At 44.1% G+C, this 19,587-nt stretch overlaps 1 protein-coding gene across 20 annotated transcripts in view; it reads left to right on the top strand.

Moving 5' to 3' along the window:
- The window catches only part of tenm3 (teneurin transmembrane protein 3), a 484,477-nt gene that overhangs the window by 289,855 nt on the left and 175,035 nt on the right, over window positions 1-19,587 (top strand). For all 20 annotated transcript variants that reach the window (XM_064335073.1, XM_064335078.1, XM_064335072.1 and 17 more), the window contains 2 exons: window positions 6,409-6,735; window positions 11,904-12,155. In XM_064335073.1, the coding sequence (XP_064191143.1) occupies window positions 6,504-6,735; window positions 11,904-12,155 (484 nt within the window). In that variant the 5' untranslated portion in view covers window positions 6,409-6,503. The remainder of the gene's footprint in view (window positions 1-6,408; window positions 6,736-11,903; window positions 12,156-19,587) is intronic.

Genomic DNA, 19,587 nt, shown 5'->3' with positions numbered 1-19,587 from the left:
AGTGGCTATACTGTAGGTTTTGGTTGGGGAAAAAAAGACATTTGATTCAAAAGGAGTTTCCTGTCTTTGATCACGTTAAGTCAGCTCGGAGCCACTGTCTAGCGGCTTCGTTTTACAATTGGAGCCTAACATTTTCACAGGACTTAAAAAAAGCCATATTTTTTTTTTTTTTGGATGGGTGGGGGGCGGAGGGGGGGGGGGTACTTACTGCCCTTCAAATTTTGCTACAGCGCTCATGGTCTTTGAAGGCACCCAAAGCCTCTCTGTAGCGTTCTCTTGCAGCCTCAATTTCACGCCGTATTCCCGAGCGTCAGAAAAAAGGATCCGTTGCTAACCTTCCCCTTTTTCTCGCGGAAACCCGCAGGTTTGTTCTGCTTTTCACGAGCGCTCCGCGTGCCTCCGCTCGTGTTCTTCCTCGCGTTCCGTCGTCAAGCAAAAAAAAAAAAAAGGGAGCCCGGCCTTCCTTCGCGATCGATTCGCGCCGTGCGACCTCTGGAGAAAAGATTTCAGACCCTTTCAGCTGTGGAGAAAAGATTTCAGGCTCGTACCTGGGCACAGCGAACAGGCATTCACAGGTAGACGTACTAAAGGAGGTCTCAGTGAGCTCTGTGTGGCTACCTTTCAGAACACTTACCTACTAACCGTTTGTTTTTGTCCACTGAACTGTTTTTAGGGTTTTATTTCCAGGCACCATTTTGGAGGAAATACAACAAAGATTTGCTGTTAGCCTCAGAATTTTACCAACAAAAAATAAAAAATAAAAAATATAATCTATCAAGTTTGTTGTTTATAATATTTTAAAACAAGTTATTTAATTGATTATTTATTTATTTATTGCATAAATACGTTTTGCATCGACCATATTAAAAAAACATGCCTTATGGAACCTATAAACTGGGTATGCCAGGCTAATAAATGGATTTGAATGCTTTCTGGAAAAGTAAAAAAAAATGTGAAAGAATGGGATATTTGTGAAAATGAGATAATTTGGTGAAAGATGAGATAATTGTGAAGAATGGAGAAATTGTGAAAGTTTGCGAGCGTAGTCCGTGGATGGGAACGCTAGCGTCCGGCGCTCCAGATCTGAGGGTCGGGCAGCGGGGAGTAAAGGCTACAGATAAAGCCGGCGGAAGGCTCCGCCCTTTTGGCCCCGGCCGCGGCTCCACGCCAGAGCGGAGAGCGGACCCAGGGCGTGAATTATTCAGAGCGGGGAAATCTTGTGCTGTTATTGGAGAGGGTGGGGGGAGGCGGGGGGGGGGCTGCAGCGGTGAAGCCAGCTGCCTCCATCAGCGAATCATCAAAGAAGCCCGGCTTCGCTTTAGAAAGAAGAACAAAAAAGAGGGGGGGGGGGTGGAGTGGCGAAGCGTCCTGTGACGCCTCATCTGCAGGAATGTCAGAGTGGGCATCTCTCTTTAATGCCCTTATTTACCGGAGGGTGGGGGTCACAGGTCGCCCGGTTAATATTTAGCGCGGGTCTCCTCCCGAAATGCAGTCACCGGAGACAAAGGGGCTCCATTTGGAACATCTGCGGTTACGGCACGAAATTCTCCGGTGGAAACTCGGCTCCGTTTCGGCAAAAAGCATCATTTGTAGTTGCGTGAGGAATATGGGTCAATTCAGCTGAAAAATGTTTTTTTTTTTGGTTATTCATGTTTTGTCTGTCAGTCACAGTGGTTGGATGCAAATTCCCGTGCACTGATTTAATGTTCTTGTGAGCGAGAGAGAGAGAGAGAGAGACAAAAGAAGATAATTTGTTTTGTTTTATATTATAAGAATGAGAACATTCTTTTTTTGATGAACAATTTATTTTCTTATTTTTTATTTTTTCCACAAGAAGCATGGGAATTATTCTGTATTTCTAAAACATTCTTTCATTGGCTTTTTGTGGACATGACGGAAACATGCACCACAAAGGAATAAACCAGAACAAAAGTCACAATGTGCAACAAAGGAAAGCGTTTCAGAAGATGCGGGATAAGAGGACCTGAAGACATCGGATGGGCTTTGAAGTACGAAATTGGTTACCACGAGCGTGCAAAAGAAAGATTCACGAGTGAGATGTTTCGGAGCTCGTACCTAAGATTCGCGAGTAAGACGTTTGGGAGCTAGCGCCTAAGCGAGCAGTAGATCGGGTTGCGGGTGGTTGTGGAAGTCTGTGGTTCAGTCACTCTCCTGTCTGTAACAGTGTCCCAAAATGCATATTCACACAAGTCCAGCCGTTTGACCGAACGTAACCGGATTTAGTTACGCCATCCTTCGCAGCGGTGTCACTGCAGAGAGGTTCTCCATAAGATCAGACGTTCGGAGATGCCAAAACCATTAAGAACAGCAATAGGAGGGGAAAGGGGTGTGATGACTCCTATTTGAGTGGCGTATCGCATAGCCAATGAAACAGGAATGAGACTGGGGGTGGGGGGGGGGGGGTAGCGGGGCTGGGGGAGTAGGGGTGGGGGGTGGGACATTGCAGAAGAGAAAAGAAAAAAATGTAAAATGGATGCGCAGTAAAGGAAAAGTGGTTCCAGCAGCATCTTGGTGCTGTGGGAGGTCACCCTGAGTGACTCCCCACCCCCCCCCACCCCACCTCCTGAATGTGTCGTCAGCAGGTGCGCAGGGGTCACATCTGCCTAGTGCTGAGTGATGGAGCACTGTCACTTTCCCCAGTGTCACTTTTCCGCTTCACTGCTTCAGACCACAACCTCGCCACCCAGCCTGCCAGAAAAGACACACACACACACACACACACACACACACTGTCCTTAACCACACACACACACACACAGTCATAAAACACAAACACACAAGCCTAAAACACAAACACAGACACACACACATGCACACACAAACACAGTCCAAAAACACAAACACAGACACGCATGCACACACACACAAACTCACAAACAAACCTGAAACACAGTGGCACACACACACACACAAACAAACACACGCATACACAGTCCTGAACCACGCACATGCACACACACACACACACTCACATGCACACCCACATACATACGCACACACGCATGTATCCGGTCACACCATTCCTGCTGTGTTTGCTTTTACGGGTGACTAGCTGTTTGAGTAGTCCTCGTTATTCTGAGGGAGAGGACGCGAAGAGAGGGGGCAGAGACGGGGGACGGGGGGGAGGGGAGGGGGGGAGGGATAGGCGCTTCGGTTGTTTGTTTGGATTGCGTCCTTGCCGGTGGAGAAGGAAGGAACAAAAAAAAAAAGAGCTGAAATCAGCTCACATCAGCAGCAGCTGGTGCGTGCGTTTGACGCGGATGATGTATTTACACGCAGAACAGGACTGTCACAGTTGTGGATTTTCCCACTCGTCTGTCGCAAAACCCTAAGCCCAGGCAATTCCTCCTCCGCTCAGCCCCCGTGCCGTGCCACGTTTTACTGACCCGCACCCGTTTCCGCCCGTCCCGTCGGTCCGAGCGCCAGCGCTGGAGTTTATTACGCTGCCCTCGGTGTGTTACCCACGGTCAGTCTCTCCATTATTCATAACTTTGATTTGCGAGCTGTGGTGCGGTCGAGCGACACCGGGGTCTGTTTGTATTCACTGTGACACCGGCTGTAACTAACTCTGAGTGGACTGGAGGGTCGCAAGCAAGTTTCCTGCCACTGCGGAACATAGTAAAAGGGGGTTGTGCTGAACACAGTAAAAAAGGGCACATTAAATGCGATCAAATTTAACAAATTAAAGTTTTTATTTTGTTTTATTTTTTAAATGGGAAAGTAATAATAGGAGTCTCATACTAATATATTTTGAAATATTTTAAATATGAGATTTAATTTCTAATTACATATTTATTGAATGTTACGTATTTAAAGGAAGTGTAAATTGACATTTTATATCGGCGTTCTGAGTGCTCGTTGTACCCGTTCCTTTTATACATGTGCATTTTATCAATTTGAAAATATTATCACCAGTGTGTCTGGAGTACAGCAAATTTTGCCTTCAGTTTAAATATGTATAAGGCTGTGTTCTGACACATCAGGGAACCTTCCTGCAGATGTCCAAATGAGGAAACGCAGTGTGCACGTCCTGTTTGTTGTTTCAGGGTAAAACAGCAAGACTGTTCTTACACCCGGAGAGTTTTAAAGTGGGCCACCGGCTCGCAGTCGGTTCCCCGTTCCCTCCTGTAAATTTGGGGGACCCGTAGTCTGTGCTGCCGGTCCAGACTGACGGGGTGCCGTCTACGCTAATGGGCAATTCGGGAGGTAATCTTATTTCCCCATAAGCAGGTTTCAGATCAGGAGACGCGCTGCCTGCTCACGCCTAGCCTAGCGCCCCCCGCCCGTCCCACGGCCCTTATCAGCCCCCATAAACCATTACAGGACAATAAACAAAGAGAGAGCACGCCCGATCATCCACATTCCGCCTTCTCTCTCTCTCTCTCTCTCTCTCTCTCTCTGTCTCTATCTCTCTCGCTCTCTCATCTCTCTCTCATCTGTCTCTCTCTCATCTCTCTCTATTCCTCCTGTCTTACACTGTTTCTTTGTCCCCCTCTGTCTGTTTCTCTCTCAACAAACTCTTCCCCATCTCCTTCTCTCCCTCCCCTTTGATTTCAATTCAGAATGCTTAATAGCCATGGATTACGTTCATGATTTAGACACTGCAATAAGTTAAATGGGTTGCACAAAAATGTACAATAATAATAATTTTAAAAAATAAATTATAATAATAAGTAATTATTATTGTTATCATTATTATAATAATTGTTGTTGTTATTATCATTATTATTATTATTATTATTATGCTAATAATAACATAAATAATAATTATCATATTTTTATTATGGTTATTATACTGCTGATATTATTATCATTTATCATTCAAAATCAGCTGTATAATACAGTGTGAAAGTACCGTCAGTGTGAAGTGTGAGTGCTGCAGCTGTGTGTGTGTGTGAGTGTAAATCAGGCCGGGGCGACGCGCTGTCCAGGCCGCGGGTGTCAGCGGCGCACTGGAGGGAGGCGTGGAGCACGCGGTCGCTCGCTAAACGCCAACATTAAGACCGGTCTGCGGCCGCCGCGAACGGCCAGTCCCTCAGCCTGGTTAGCGTGAGCGCGCGGCTCCGAGGGGGCCCGGCGCCGGGAGGGGGGCGCCGGAGGACACCGAACTCCACCGGCGCGGCACGTACGGGGGGAGAGAACGAGCCGCGTAAAGGAGAGGCGCGGAGAGAGAGCGCTACGCAGACGCGCGGCCGCCGTCTCTCTCCCTCTCTCTCTCCCCGAGCGTGGAGCGAGCGAGCGGCAGGGCTCTGCGCTCTTCCTGCATTTTGATTGCCTCAACAACATGAGCAACTTTTTTCCTTTATTTATTTGTTTTTTTTTTTGAGGCATATCGTTTTTTCTTTTCTTTTTTTGTTGGCCAAAAAAAGTATGCCACGGGAGAAGCTGCTGTTGTTTTTGCAGAAATGTGAAAAGTGCTTGTTTTTTTTTTGTTTTTTTAATAAAAGGGTTAGGGAATTTTTTTTTTAAATCAAAGGGTTAGGGAGATCCCCCCCTACTGTCTAACGTGGGCGGAGCTGAGCCCACGCAGGACGCCGTATGAAAACACGCCGGACCCTCAGCCAGGCTCTGGAAAAGAGAGGCGAGGCTCGCTCTCGGAGAGACCTTCAAAAAGCAGGCCGGCCAAGAAAAGGGGAAGGAAAACACGGCCATAATCAGACGAGAGAATTAGAAACAGAGAAAGTTTAGCTAATAAACATTTTCAATGTGCCCCGAGGCGTCTCCGTGTTTATTACCCCGCTGTCTTGGATTAATTTTTTTTTTGCCTCCCAAGATGTTGTAGGTAGATTTTATTAATTCTCACTGGCAGCGCTTAATGAAAGTCTTTTTCCCCTCTCCTTCCCTGTCTTCCATGGAGGGCTTTGATTCGTTTCAGAAACCCCCGCTTAATGCACGTGTCCATGTTATCAGCTGCCATGGATATACAGCAGACGAGGGGAGAGGAGCAATCCATTTAAAATTTACTATCCCCCCCCCTACCCGCCCTCCACTCACTCACCATTATCAGCACCAACACCCTACCCCTGGCCTGACCTCCCTAAAAAAAACAAAAAAACTCCATTCCTTCTGGCAGGAGCCAGAACCCCATGTCTGCAAGTGCTCTGTCTCTCTTTCCCTCTCTCTCTCTAATGGCTCTCTCTCTCTCTCTCTCTCCCCCATCTCTCTCTCTCTCTCTCTCTCCCCCCCATCTCTCTCTGTCTGTCTCTCTCTCTCTCTCTCCCCCTCCCCATCACTGTCACACACACAAACGCACACACACAAAACACAAAAAAACACACACACACACACCACGCTGGCCTCCGCTGGGGATTTGCGGGGCCCTCGAAGATGAAGAGCCCAGATTAGCGGCGTCTGACCGCGGGTCCTCCCGCTCTTCCGTTTGACCAGGTAGTCCCTGAGCAGCCGGAGACCGGGCGGAGCCTGCAGCGCCGACGCCCCGAGACCCCGCCCCGCGCCTTCCTGGACCCGGCGATGCGCGCAGCATGGATGTGAAGGAACGCCGGCCCTACTGCTCGCTGACCAAGGGGAGGCGGGACCGGGAGCGGCGCTACACCAGCTCCTCGGGCGAGAGCGAGGAGTGCCGCGTGCCCACGCAGAAGTCCTACAGCTCCAGCGAGACGCTCAAGGCCTTCGACCACGACTCCTCCCGCCTGCTCTACGGCAGCCGAGTGAAGGACACCGTCCACAGGGAGGCCGACGAGTACGCCAGGCCAGGTCAGTCCAGAGCCGGGCGGCCTCGCCCTTAACCCTCTATGGTGCAGGATCACAGACGAGGGGTTAGAATGTTCCTGACTGAGCATTCTAATGCTGATGTAACAATCACTGCTAGGGTTCTAGAACTTGGAAATTAAAAAAATAAATTAAATTAAATAAATTCCAAAAAACCAATTCTTCTAAAGGATTAAACACCCCATTCCCCATCATACACCCTGTCTACTGGAGTTTGGTTTTGCCCAGACATTAAACAATCATTATATATTTAAACATGTAATATATAATTCATATCCTCTGTGTGTGTGTGTGTGTGGCATGTTTAAAATTGGGAAAATATTTTCTCATTTTTGCTAATTAAATCTGAAAGATGATGTCACTACGCTTCATTCATTTATCCGGTTAGCGTAGCCATGGCTAATTTAAGCAGGACTCGATGAGCAACAGGTAGAGTAGATGGAGGGCCGGAGGCTGGTGGGAACAGTATCAAATTAAAGCACGTGAGTGGTCCTCTCAATGAAGTGGGGCCCTTTAAGTAGGCCAGTGAGGCTTAGAATAAGAGGTAGACTTAAGCTCTTTATCTCTACGCGAAGGCATGGCCTTGCGCTACTACACTGTTTCTCAAGACACGTGGTGCTTATTTATTCCTTTAAAAGTTTTTCTAAGCGGTACACTAAACTATTGTGGTATTTTAGAAAATATTACAAATCTACTCGTTAATGCCTTGTCAATTAAGAGATTTAATAAATACAGTTGCATTATGTGCTCAATGTATGCAATTACATTAATTTATATTGTAATTAACAAGTGAATAACAGATGTCACGTTTGCGTGATTTAGTGTAAAACAACCCGCTATGACAACAATGTTCAAAGATTGAAATGGCAGTTCAAGTTTCATATTTTAATATTAGATTTCGATAATGTAGTAATAAAATGTTACATTAAGCCGCTCCCTGGTCTATTTAGTGACTTTATATGTTTATATAAGCATGGTGACTTATGAGAATTTTCGTTGTGTGTTAATTGGTGTTCATTTTAAGTTAATGAACATTGTTAAGTTTTAAATAAAATGTAATCACTATCTTTGCATGTCATTGGAAGGAAATCCTTCTTTTTTCAGGTAAAATGCTTTCTTTTATTGTTTGTTTGTCATAAGTATACATTTTGTTCACTCATTTGCCAAACAAATAAATGCACAGTGTTTTGGGAGAAGGTAGAGTTAATTATTCAGGGGATAAGGTAAAGGAAGTAAATATCACGCCAATTCTATGGAATACATAAATGTAATTCATATTGTATTTTTATTGGCCTTTAAGAAAAAGTTCTAGTTGGCCTAGCAGGCTTTATTGGTGTGGTGAAATATGAAATGTATATCAGCTGAACTCTGACACTTTAAAATATAATTTTGATTTAAAATTTTAATCATTTTACTTTTTAAGAATTTAGTTTCAACAACTTCAAAAATAAAATAAGCAACACATCATATAACAATCTCAGTATTTCTTCACTTAATCATTCTTCAGTATTTTACTAAAATGACAGGACAGAAAAGCTTGTGCTTAATACAAATACAGGAGATCTCTCTGAACGGAAAGAGTGATTATGGTTGTTTAAAGAGTATAAATTTTCTCCTAGCCCTTAGCAGCTGTGTGGACAATATGAAATATATATATATATAAAAATACAGAGAACTCTAATTAAAAACTGATTTTAAGGTCTTTTAAATCTACCCTACTTAACCAGTATAGAATTTGAGGCTGTGCTTCATTCTGTTACAGAACTCTAATTTTGATCCCCTAAACTGTAATAAAACATAATCCCCCCCACCTCCCACCCCCAAATAACACGAGGCTTTGTGTCTCCACTTTTTGGATAGATTGACCAAACAGACCTCGGAAAAACAATTAAGTGACAGACGAGAGCCTGTAGTTCATGTGGAGGAACGGACCTGTAATAAAAATGTTCTCTTTCAGGCTTGTTCGGTGTGTGTGCTCCTTGGTTTGCCTCCATACTTCAAGCAGGAAATACTTATTGCGGTAATAGAGCCATTATTTTCAAGGGACGTAGGCAATAACAGCCTGGATTACAGTTTAAGATTAGAGGTATTACACATCTGGAGAAAGTAGACAGTTTGCATGAAGTCTGTAACTGTTGAGGGAAGAGAATGAAGTGAATGAATAATACATGGAAGCAGTTTTAATTGGATGTTTTGAAATTCTCCACAGGAAAATAAGCTAATATTGGCTGTGTGCAGAATATTCTACTGGCTTCAGAAATAATTGAAGATTTCGTAAAATTAAAGATCTCTTGTTCTGTTTTTGCATTAAGCCATAATATCCTATTTTTCAAAATTATTTTTCTTGCTTGTATATATCTATATATATATATATATATATATATAATATTGTTTTATTTGTTCTGCTAATTTTGTTTTTGCTTGGTAGACTGTGAAACAGAAATGTAAAAGCTTAATTTCTTTTAAAATAATTTTTCTTTTATTATGTTTAGATGCATTTGTAGCATTTTAAACATAGTGTTTCTGTGTCAGTGTATTAGTCATACGCACAATAAAATGCTCTGCTTCATTTTAAGTTTTTATCAGTTTTATATAATTCCAAAAAGGATCAAATGCGCTGTTTTAAATCTAGTTGATTTAACGTGGGACTTTTCATTCCGTATAATATTCTCATTATCATTAGCAACCCAATTTCAAATGCAATTAAAAAAATAATATTCTGCTGTTGTTTGCTACATTTCATTTATTAGGAATACCCCTAATTAGCATGCATACAATTACATATCTTTTTTAATGTTTCAAGACGAATGAATACATAGGTATTTGTTATTCAGTGCATGTACTATATATATAATTAAATTGTATCAATGTTACTATAATATGAATTATATTTTAGCATATTTATTTTTAAGATTACATTTTTGTAAAATATCTTGCCACCAATTCCCCTGTAGAAAAACAATAATTATAATAATCATCCATCATAATAATAACCATCACCGTCAGAATGAAACAAATAATTGTGGTGATACGACATCATCGTTTGATTGCGAAAGCCATTGTCCGTTCTCCTGTTATTTTTGTATTTATTGATTTTTATTTTTATTTTTTTTGGCTCTGAATTGAGTATACACGTCGAAAGCGCAGAGACGGGTCTGGAAATCGGCAAGCAGATTAGAACAGCCTCGGTTATTATCCCGGCTACAGAAAGCGGCCATAAAATGGCGCAGACATATTCACCACCATCTGCACCAGATTATTCCCCGATGAGAGCGACTCACTGATATTGATATTCCAGTAGGCTCCGTGAGAGACATCAAGGGCCCCATAGTGATTTCAGTCATAATCCAAATTCTCATTTCCTCCCGAACAGTTTCAGAGGGGGACCAACCGGGGCGGAAAACTGGTAACCGTGCTGCAACAAGAGAACGTGCGGAAATGGGGATCCAACGAAAATGAGTCAATCGACAAACTACATAAAATTATTGATATTCTCCTGTATACTCTAATACTGTAATAGAACACATGAATATTTGATGAGGATAACGGGGCCATTTAGCCAATCTAGGCATGACATATTGCGTGCTTTCTATGAATTTATAGTCACAGTCTAAGGAAAATGTTATTAAAACGATTAAACTATTATTCAAAAAAACTAATTTTAAAAATCGTATTAAAACTATTAAATTATTCTTAAATTATTAAATTAAACTATTATTAAACTATTATTCAATCAAAAAAAAAAAAAGCACTTCTGTAGGTTGTACCGGGAATTCTGAAAGCATCCAAAAAGATGTAATCTGGACTTCGCCAGTGCAGGTCCACGGGCTCCAATTGGCCACCGCGCCCCCCCCCCCCTCGGGGAGGTGGAGGAAGGCTGTCAGTCCACAGGGCGGACCCTCCCCTCCCGGCCTGACGGACGGCTCCGTTTAACGGGGCCCCCGAGCCCAGCTCTCCGCCAGCACTAACACAGTATCCGCGGAGCCTCGGAGTCGCCGTGTCGGAGAGAGGCGCTCCTCCCAGCGCCGGATGTTTCTGAGGGGCGCGCGGGCCGACCCGTTCCCCTCCCGAATCATCGGAGGGCGTCGCCGTGAAGGGATGAGAAGGAACAAGTCGCATTCCAAAAAATCCAAGTTTTAATATAGAAAAGAAAATAAGATTTTGTCACTTTTTCTGTCAGTATTTTTTTTTGTTTCATTCTGAATGAATAAGAATATGCTATCTAAGCAACAAATTTTTTTTTGCTAAAATGTGTATCTTTTATTGCATTTATCAAGGAATTTTACAGACAAATATGGCGTCTTCTGAAGCCTGGTTTTTGTTGAAATTTTAGCTTTGAGGTCTGTTATCACCGCTTTCATTTTGGTTTTGCTGTGTGCGATGAGAGATGAGTGAAGATTCAATTCAGCAACGCAATTCAGTTTCTCACTTCAAAACATTTTAATTACTGTTCCGCTGTTTCTCTCAGTTTGTTTTAATAATATGTCCTTAGGTCTGCAGTTATTTAAATGTTTGTGGAAGCTACAGTTCACTCCACGCGCTGTTTGCAGAAACAATGCTTTCGGTACACGGTGTCAGCCCCCCCCAGCAACAGCCGCCATATCAGTTTCCTGCTCCTTTCTTTTGGTAACCCGGGTTCTTTTCAGCGTTCAGTGCTTGCTGAGCAGAATTCCCCCAATTTACCTGCCAGGTTTACAGGTCACTCCTTCACCCCAGGGCTGTTTATGGTTCCCCACAGAAAGCTAAGAAAACAGACCCGAGTGGCTAGCTTGCAAAGAGGGGCCGCTTCATTAAAAAAACAAAACAAAAAAAATAAAAAAACAGGAGTCATTGTGGGGAAGCATGAAGCTGCAAACTGGAATCTCTTTTCATGGTTAAACACAGAGTGAGTCACAGACTTGGTAAAAAAAAAAATGTTTTTTAAAAGATTAATACCTTTTTCTGTTGTTTTGTGACACCACAGAGTGACCAGGGGGCTGATTGGTTGTTTATTTGGCCCGATGTGAAGTTAAACTGAATTCTTAGAGCGGGGCTCTGATAGGAAATCAATAAGAAATAACAGAAGCGCTTATTTGTGGGACGGCGCTATTGACCCTCCGCCCCGTCGCTCTCTCTCTCTCTCTGTTTTTCGGCTCCTCCCTCCTGCGCTCCAGCGGGGCAGAACTTTAACCTGCGGCAGCTGGGGATATGCGAGCCGGCCGCGCGCCGCGGCCTGGCCTTCTGCACGGAGATGGGCCTCCCGCACCGCGACGCCGAGAACGAGGGCGTGATGTCGCCCGAGCACGCGGTGCGCCTCTGGGGCCGCGGCGTCAAGTCGGCCCGCAGCTCCTGCCTGTCCAGCCGCTCCAACTCCGCCCTCACCCTGACCGACACGGAGCACGACAACAAGTCCGACAGCGAGAACGGTGAGTCCCCTGCCCGCCCCCCCCTTCTCCCGCTTTCCGCCGTCTCGTCCCGTCTCGTCCCGTCCTCCGGCCGGTCCGCACGTCCGGGGTTGGGCCGTTAAACGGGATTTGTTTTGTCCACCGTGTCAGACTTAGGAAAACCGGTACCCAGAAAAAAATTGAAAAAATGAAAGGCCAAAGATCTGCTGGAAATGTTTTCTTGCCGCCTGGCAGGTCGAGCCAGCCCCTCCCCCTTGTTTGTGCGGAGCCCCCTGATTGGTCGCGGCGGTTTCCCCCCCGAAATGCTTTCGTGGGCAGACAGGTCCGTTGACGTGCCACGCCCCTTTAAGGGAATTAATCGGGGCTTCGACGGCCGCGCTCTGAAGAATAAAAGGCGAACTCCACACACGGTGGAGTCACCTGTTCCCCCACAAGGATGTGAGGCGGTTTTGATAAAGTTGCCCCCGCCCCCCCTGCCCCCAGGGGCCGCGGCGTAATCAAAGATGGCTTTGTGAGCCCCCCCCCCAGCTCCGAGACTCCTCCGAGACGTTAGGGAGTGCGGAGACGGTTGAAGGAGCACGCACAATGGCTGATTAACGGAGCGCGGCGGTTTGAAGTGCAAATCGCACTCCTGCAACCAGAGGAGACGTGCGGGTTTTGAACTGTTGTGAGAGTAGGGCGAGGTAGAGACTTTTTTTTTTTTACACCACGTTTTTGCCGCGTTTAAAGTGCGTTCACGTGCCCGCGCCCTTCATTTTGGTGTGCGTTTTTGAAATTTGACGTGTCTGGAAATATTTTTTTGGAAGTAGGATTTGTTCATCCACCTCCAAGGTCTTACAGGGTGCTGGAGTGTTTTATGGGTTTTCTCTCAGTATTTGTACAGAACGGGTCATACAGTATAGGCATTTGGAGTTAACTGAGTGTGGTCTACCTGTGTAACCATTTACAGTAACATAAACAGCTGTATACCTTACCAAAAACCGGATTCATTTTTACTTCAGTTCGCTTTCCGTGGTTTGAGTAATTGTCTTTGTGCTTTCGGCTGGTTCCGTCCTGATGTGCGGTGGGTGCATTCTGCACAGAAAACTGCATACAGGTGTTGTCTGTAAATTAAATGACCTTAAAAAAAGCCCCTTATTAAATAAGTGAAATTAGCATTGTTTTGTCTTAATTAGTGATGTGCAGAGGAAGAGACTGCTGAATTTGCATTTTTATTTTTTTTTTTAATTTGGAGCAATTATGATCTGAATTTATAAAAACACTGACTTTACGATGCTCTGAAGCCAACATATTCCAGATCATTAGCTGAAATGCCCTAAGGGAGGAAGGGCAATGTTGTAGTAACAAACACATTTCTTAATATCTAGTTGTTATTTTTTATTTTATTCTGCTACATTTGGTTTGGATTTATAATTGCAAGGATGTTCAGTTTAACTCTTTAGGTGAATGGAATCACTGCAGGCAATATTGCGGTTTAGAGTTCTGAGAAATGTTAGATTCACTGACAGGCAGGTGGCTGTGAAGTTTCTGTGTATAATTTAAGGTTTTTACTCAACATGTATTAGGTGCAGAAAGCGAAATAGCATTAATACTTTCGAGCAAATTTTAATATCAAGTCTAAGTTTATAGAGAGCATTCATAAAAGAAACAGTGAAGTGAAATGTTTTTTTACATTTAAAGATGTTCAAACATTTAATTTAATTTGTTTACAGGTTTTGGACATTTTAACATTAACATAGCCCCAGTGACTGTGTTACTGTATCTTGTATTAGATTTTTTCAGAAAGGTGTTGGAAAGCCCTGATCATCTGCAGTAAGCACTGCCTAAGAGTTAATGCTATTTCTTGCACTCAAATACGTCCTTTAAAGTTCAGGGCAGAGGCTTTCCAAGAGCAGTTTCCCTACCACGCCGGTGAACTTTTCCTTTAAAAAAGAAAAAAGAAAAGAGAAAGAAAAGCACAATGGAGAATCGAAACGCTGCTGTAAATCACATGTGGAGTGTTGCTGCCAATCGTTCCTTGGTTTTAGATTGCAGTAATAGAGACAGGAAATTCAGGTCACCCGAGTCCAGTGCGCCTCTGGTGAGGTGGGGCGGGGGGGGGGGGATTGGAGGGAGGCAGCCGTGCGCAAAGTGGGTGAGCTTTTGAAGGTGGGGGGGGGGGAGGACATTTGAGACAGGGATGAACATTGCCCTGCTGCCACCACAACAGCTCGACGAGGTCGGTGCAGATCTTCAGCCATCCTGGGGGAGCCGGAGGTGGCGAATCAAAGGAGGGAGCTCTGACCGCACGCTCTTCCTTTTCACGTCCCCGTGTGCAGGGGCACCCGTCCGCCGAGCACAAAGGGCGCGATCCGCTGCCTTTTGTCAAAAGTAAAAACACAGAATCCTCTGCCAGTTCCATTCCCCATCGAACACCTCCCCTTAATGTTTCATTCTGTGAAATATTCAGTGAGTTTTTCTTTTTCTTTTTTCTTTTTTGGCACAGCCATCCATTTGAATAAAAAAAAAAAAAAAAAACAAGCCAACAAATAAATATGTATAATGTTGTTGTGCGTAGGACCGCTTCAAAATGGCACCCCGTTGCCCGGGTTACTTTCAGCCATGTTGTCGCGGAGCGCGCGAAGGCGGCTTCCTGTAATTCCTCTGAATTGCGTCGTGTCAGAAGAGCGCGCCGCGCCGCGTCGCCACTGATCCTCCCGAAAACTCTGATGTGCGCCTCCTCGGGAGTCAGCCGGGACGTGTCTGGAGGGCTTTGACGATTCGGGGTCTTGTTAGCGCGGAACCCCACTGTGGCTTTTATCTCTGCGGTTCCTCCCCCTCCCCAACGATTTAAAAAAATAATAATTTTATTCTCGCAATATACACCGCGTGCTAAAGAACCAATCCTGTCGAGAAGTCGTGCATCACGCGTGATACTGTGAGCAGGGGTAACCACCCCCCACCCCCCAAACCCCCCCATCTCATCCTTTTGTCCTTTTTTAAGAGGAAGGTTCATAATGGTATATTCTGCTTTTTATGCCGTAAACTGCAAATGATGTCATTTCCTGTAGATTTTGTCAGCTTGTTATTGATTGGCTTCATAATAATAATTTCAATGAAAACCTTTTTTTTTATTGTATAAGTCAAGAATATAGGGTGTTTTGTTTTGGTATATTTTTGCCCAAAATATAAAACATATCCAAGACTTGCAGTAATGAATAAATCGGATAAGAAAAATAACTTATTGCTTTACTTTCGAGCCGTGGCTACTGTAACCTGTGTGTCTCCTACCATCCAAATTACAGGTATTTAGATGCCTTAATCTCCTAATGATGAATTATTAAGTGTTGTCATATGATTACCATAGCACCTCTCTTAAGTCCCACCTACAACAGATTTTGGGGGTGTTCAGTGAGTTGTGAAATTACAGTGATATAATATAATCCTTTAATCATATAAAGGTAATATGAAGACTGTAAACATAATGCTGTATTGGTAAATGGGAAAAAAAAGAATAGGTTTTTCTTGGAAATCCCATTGTTTTGGATATACCAGTATTTTGTGCAAGATGAATTATACGGTTTGTTTATTCATCTTTCAGAATGGTGGGGAAAACATCAGTAATCCATAAAAAATGATGTTGTTTATAAAACAAGCACACACCGCCATCTATACTGTTATTTGGGGACATGGAAAGATGCTCTTCGTTTAGAAATTTAGCTTGGACCCCTGAGCGCAGTGAAATTATGGTGCTATTGTAACTCAGACATCTGTCTAAGACTCTGTTTACATTGTACCCACACAACAGGGGGTACTGTGGTGTTTGCAGACTTTGGAAAATATTGCTATCGTGTGACGTGAATGTCATATTTATTTTATTTTATTTTATTTTATTTATTGAAAAAGAAAAAAATCTGAATCGCGTGTAGAATGTTAACTTTAGAAACCCCTGCCGCACTAAAACTCCTAAGTTAACCCAGGAGAAATTCTGAATACTTCGTATCCTTCAAAGTTTTCTTCGGTTTTGAGGAGCGGTACGGAATGAATTTAAATGAATTCTCCCTTCTTGGTGAAATATTAAAATGACAACGCTACAGCCAGTGTTCTTGGTTTCTTCGGCAAGTATCCTTAAGGCTCCAAGCGTACACGTTCTAAGAGAAGTTTAACCGACTGGAGGTGGCCCAGGGGCCCTCCTCGTGGGCAACAGGATGGGACGACTAACCAAACTCAGAAATGCATGACGGGGGCCCTCGAAAATCAAAGCCACTCCAGGTCACAGTGACAGAACCCAAAATTGAATCGAATTTGGCTCTCTCACGCATTCTACAGTTCTTACTGTCGCTAATTTCTCTCTCATTGTCTCTCGCTCTCTCTCTCTGTCTGTCTGTCTCTCTCTCTCTCTCTCTCTCTCTCGCTTTGCCTGTTGCTGTGTACACTGTACAGCAAATCCGTTTCCCAGCTGGAGGGATTTGGTCAGCTGTGTCATCCCCCCCCCCCTCGTTTGTAAGCCTCATGCTTCCCGCATTAATCCTCATTGGTCAGAACACAATTGGAATGCCATTGTTCCATCCTGCCAGACGCAGCTCATCGCGCTTCTGCGGGAGCCTCACCCGGAGTGACTTACGATGCTTACGCTTTCGCATCTTGTTTTGCTCTTTAGCCCTGTAGGTGGTCTCCTGTCCGACGTTCTTGACCGCCGGCGTCAAGTTGACTCGCAGTTGCTTTGAGATGCCGATGGCCTGTGCTTAATTACATTTTTAAGTACGTGTAAGCAACAAGCAAAATTCAGTAAACATCTCAACCAGCTTTGCCTAAAACCGGCCATCCTCACAGATCAATGTCGGGGTCAGTGTCCATGTGAACTCTTATTTCTGCCAAGTTGTGTCTTTGGCTCGTCGATGGCTTAAGCCCCCAGCTGCAAACACTCGATCCCAGCCTCCCTCTCTCTGTCTCTCTGTCCATTTAATAGACCCGTCTGATAGGTATCGTAACATTTCTAGATTCTAGATTCCTTGTGTCTAAGATTTCCTTACAATCAGTTCAAACCCAATAAAGGAAAAGATATCAAGCCCTATAAAGGATTTTTAATTTAACTATAAGAGTTGACAGGTTGACATGTTGCCACCCCCCCCCCCTTCCCCCCTTCCCCCCCCCCCCAATATGGGATGCTGTCCCAAACTCTTAATTTAATCATTAATTTAATAGAAGATAAGTACATAAGTAGTTTAAAAGAATTTGGGCTTCAATTAAGCTATTATCCAATCTTAAGTGCTGACAGGATGATGAGATCTGACAGAGAAATGCAGGGATGGAGAGAGAATGAGAGAGAGAAGGAGGAGATTATTTATGAGACAGCTACACAGTATGAGGTTCAAGGGTGAGACAGAGTCATACTCAGTGATCTCTGCAGAGGTAAGCACCTCTTTCCTCACAACCAATCAGTTCCATCTGGGTCATCCAACCGTCGCACTGCTCTGTGATGGTCTCTGAACTCTTTAATTAGGGTACAGCATTCATTTGATTTCCTGTGCATAAGGGGGAAAATACACGTACGTGCAAAGGAAAGTATAATCAGTGGCTTTTCCTACATGCCTGGAAAGAGTCACTTGCTGCTGCTGAAAATAACGATTCCTTTCTTCTTATTCTTCTTCTTTTTCTTCTCCTTTGTGTTTGCCATCCAATTGATAGCACTGGCATTTTAATTAGCCTGTTCTGCTTTTTTTCTGTTCTTCTTTTTTTTCTACAGTAAATAAATGAATTAATACATATAGTCGCAAACAGCAATAATGGGGGCCAAGCATATGTAAAGGCTCCAATTAGCAGACGATTGTATCTACAAATGCATTGCAGACATATTCTGTGTTTACATGCGCAAAGGGTAAAAAAAAAAAAATGAATTAAGCATTTTGCAAATAAACAATAGAACCAGGGGCTTTGTGGGATGCAAAGACAAGGCTGAAACCACTGTACCATCGAGCGGAATAATTTGACCAGGGCGTGCATTTAGTTCCTGAAGAAACTGTGAACTGAATTTACAAATTTATGGAAAATTCCTAGAGCCCTCAGCAGCTGAAGTAGAGAGTCTATTGATGTGCAGTGGCCCTTTTTCCAGTTGCATTTATTTCCAGTGTTGCATATTGACAGTATGAAGGGGGGTAATTCCATTGAAGACAAGTTAATAATGTTATCTTGTCTGGTTGTACATCTCTTTCAATGGCTTGTCAAAAGATCTCTGCAATAGCCCTGCATTCAAGGAACAAAGGTAGGCCATTGCTTTGAAAGGAGGTATTGGCCTAATTGAGTCACAGACTTTGAAGATTTGAAATAAGGTAGACGTAGCATTTTTCCGTCCTTTTGTTTTGGTCTTAATGTGAATCTCAGCTTTTGGGGCTAACACAGAGATCGGGGAGGATGTTATCCTTTGTGGGAATTACTGGTTCCGCGGATGCAGTATCAGCAAAGCCAACCGACATGGAGTACAATAGATAACTTCCCTCCGTAAATTGCGTTAGTTTTTCCTTTTTTATTTTTTTTAAATAAACGAGAACACAAAAGCTCAGCGTAATCTGCCTTTGAGGGAGCGTATCAGAAGGAACCGTTTCCGCCAATTAAGGAAAAGCGCCATCGAAGAACGTCTGGCGAGCAAATGGCAACCGGTGACATCACTGGCGGCTGAAGCGATCAGGCTCTTCCCCCGTCTGACAGTGATGGTGACCCCGGCTCCCCGGTGTGACATTGGTGACCTTCGTCCCTTTGTTTAGCGTGGATGCGCTATCACCGGCGCGCTTACTCACGCTCATCAGAGACAAAAGCGGCCCGTGTTTACAGAGAAACACTCCGGCTTCCTCGGGCAACAGCGCAAGGCCCACGGCGAGATAGCGATACCAGGTGTGCATCTGGCCTTTCCGTCATGCTACGATGGCTTAAACTAGCACAGAGTGAGCTGGGGGGACCGGGGTGGGGACGGGGGGGGGTTAGGGTCATAAAATTACACTTTTAAAAAAGGTTGTATTGAAAAGCTATGCCATGAGATGATTACTTTCGTGTGTTCTCGTACCTCTTTTACTACCGGTGTCAGCATTCAATTATGCTGTAGTCGTGGATGTACCTTTTTTTTTTTAAATAAATAAAATTTCTAAATTTCTTACCAGTTTATTTCATTTATTTTTTTGTATACCAGGCCATATTTTATTTCCCTGGAGATGAATAGAAACATGATGAAGAATCCCAGTTTGGCTGAATAATTCATGTACAGGTCAGGCCCCATTTAAGGCCTTTAATCTCTGCGTTTATCCATTGGTGAGAATCCAGACAAAACATGAACACTTCCCCAGCAAACCCGTGTCCAGCCCAGGGTCTGGGTACATGTTAAAGCGTAAAGCACAGGCGTTTACCCGAACGCGTCTTCCGTTCAAACCTTTGGGCTCTGAGGGAGACTCCCTGGCTGGACTGCTCAGAGAGGTGAGAGGGAAGG

This window comes from Anguilla rostrata, chromosome 5 (genome assembly GCF_018555375.3).
Source record: "Anguilla rostrata isolate EN2019 chromosome 5, ASM1855537v3, whole genome shotgun sequence".
Taxonomy (NCBI): Eukaryota; Metazoa; Chordata; class Actinopteri; order Anguilliformes; family Anguillidae; genus Anguilla; species Anguilla rostrata.
Note: the sequence above shows the minus strand (reverse complement) of the source record. Positions and strands in the feature narration are given on the sequence as shown.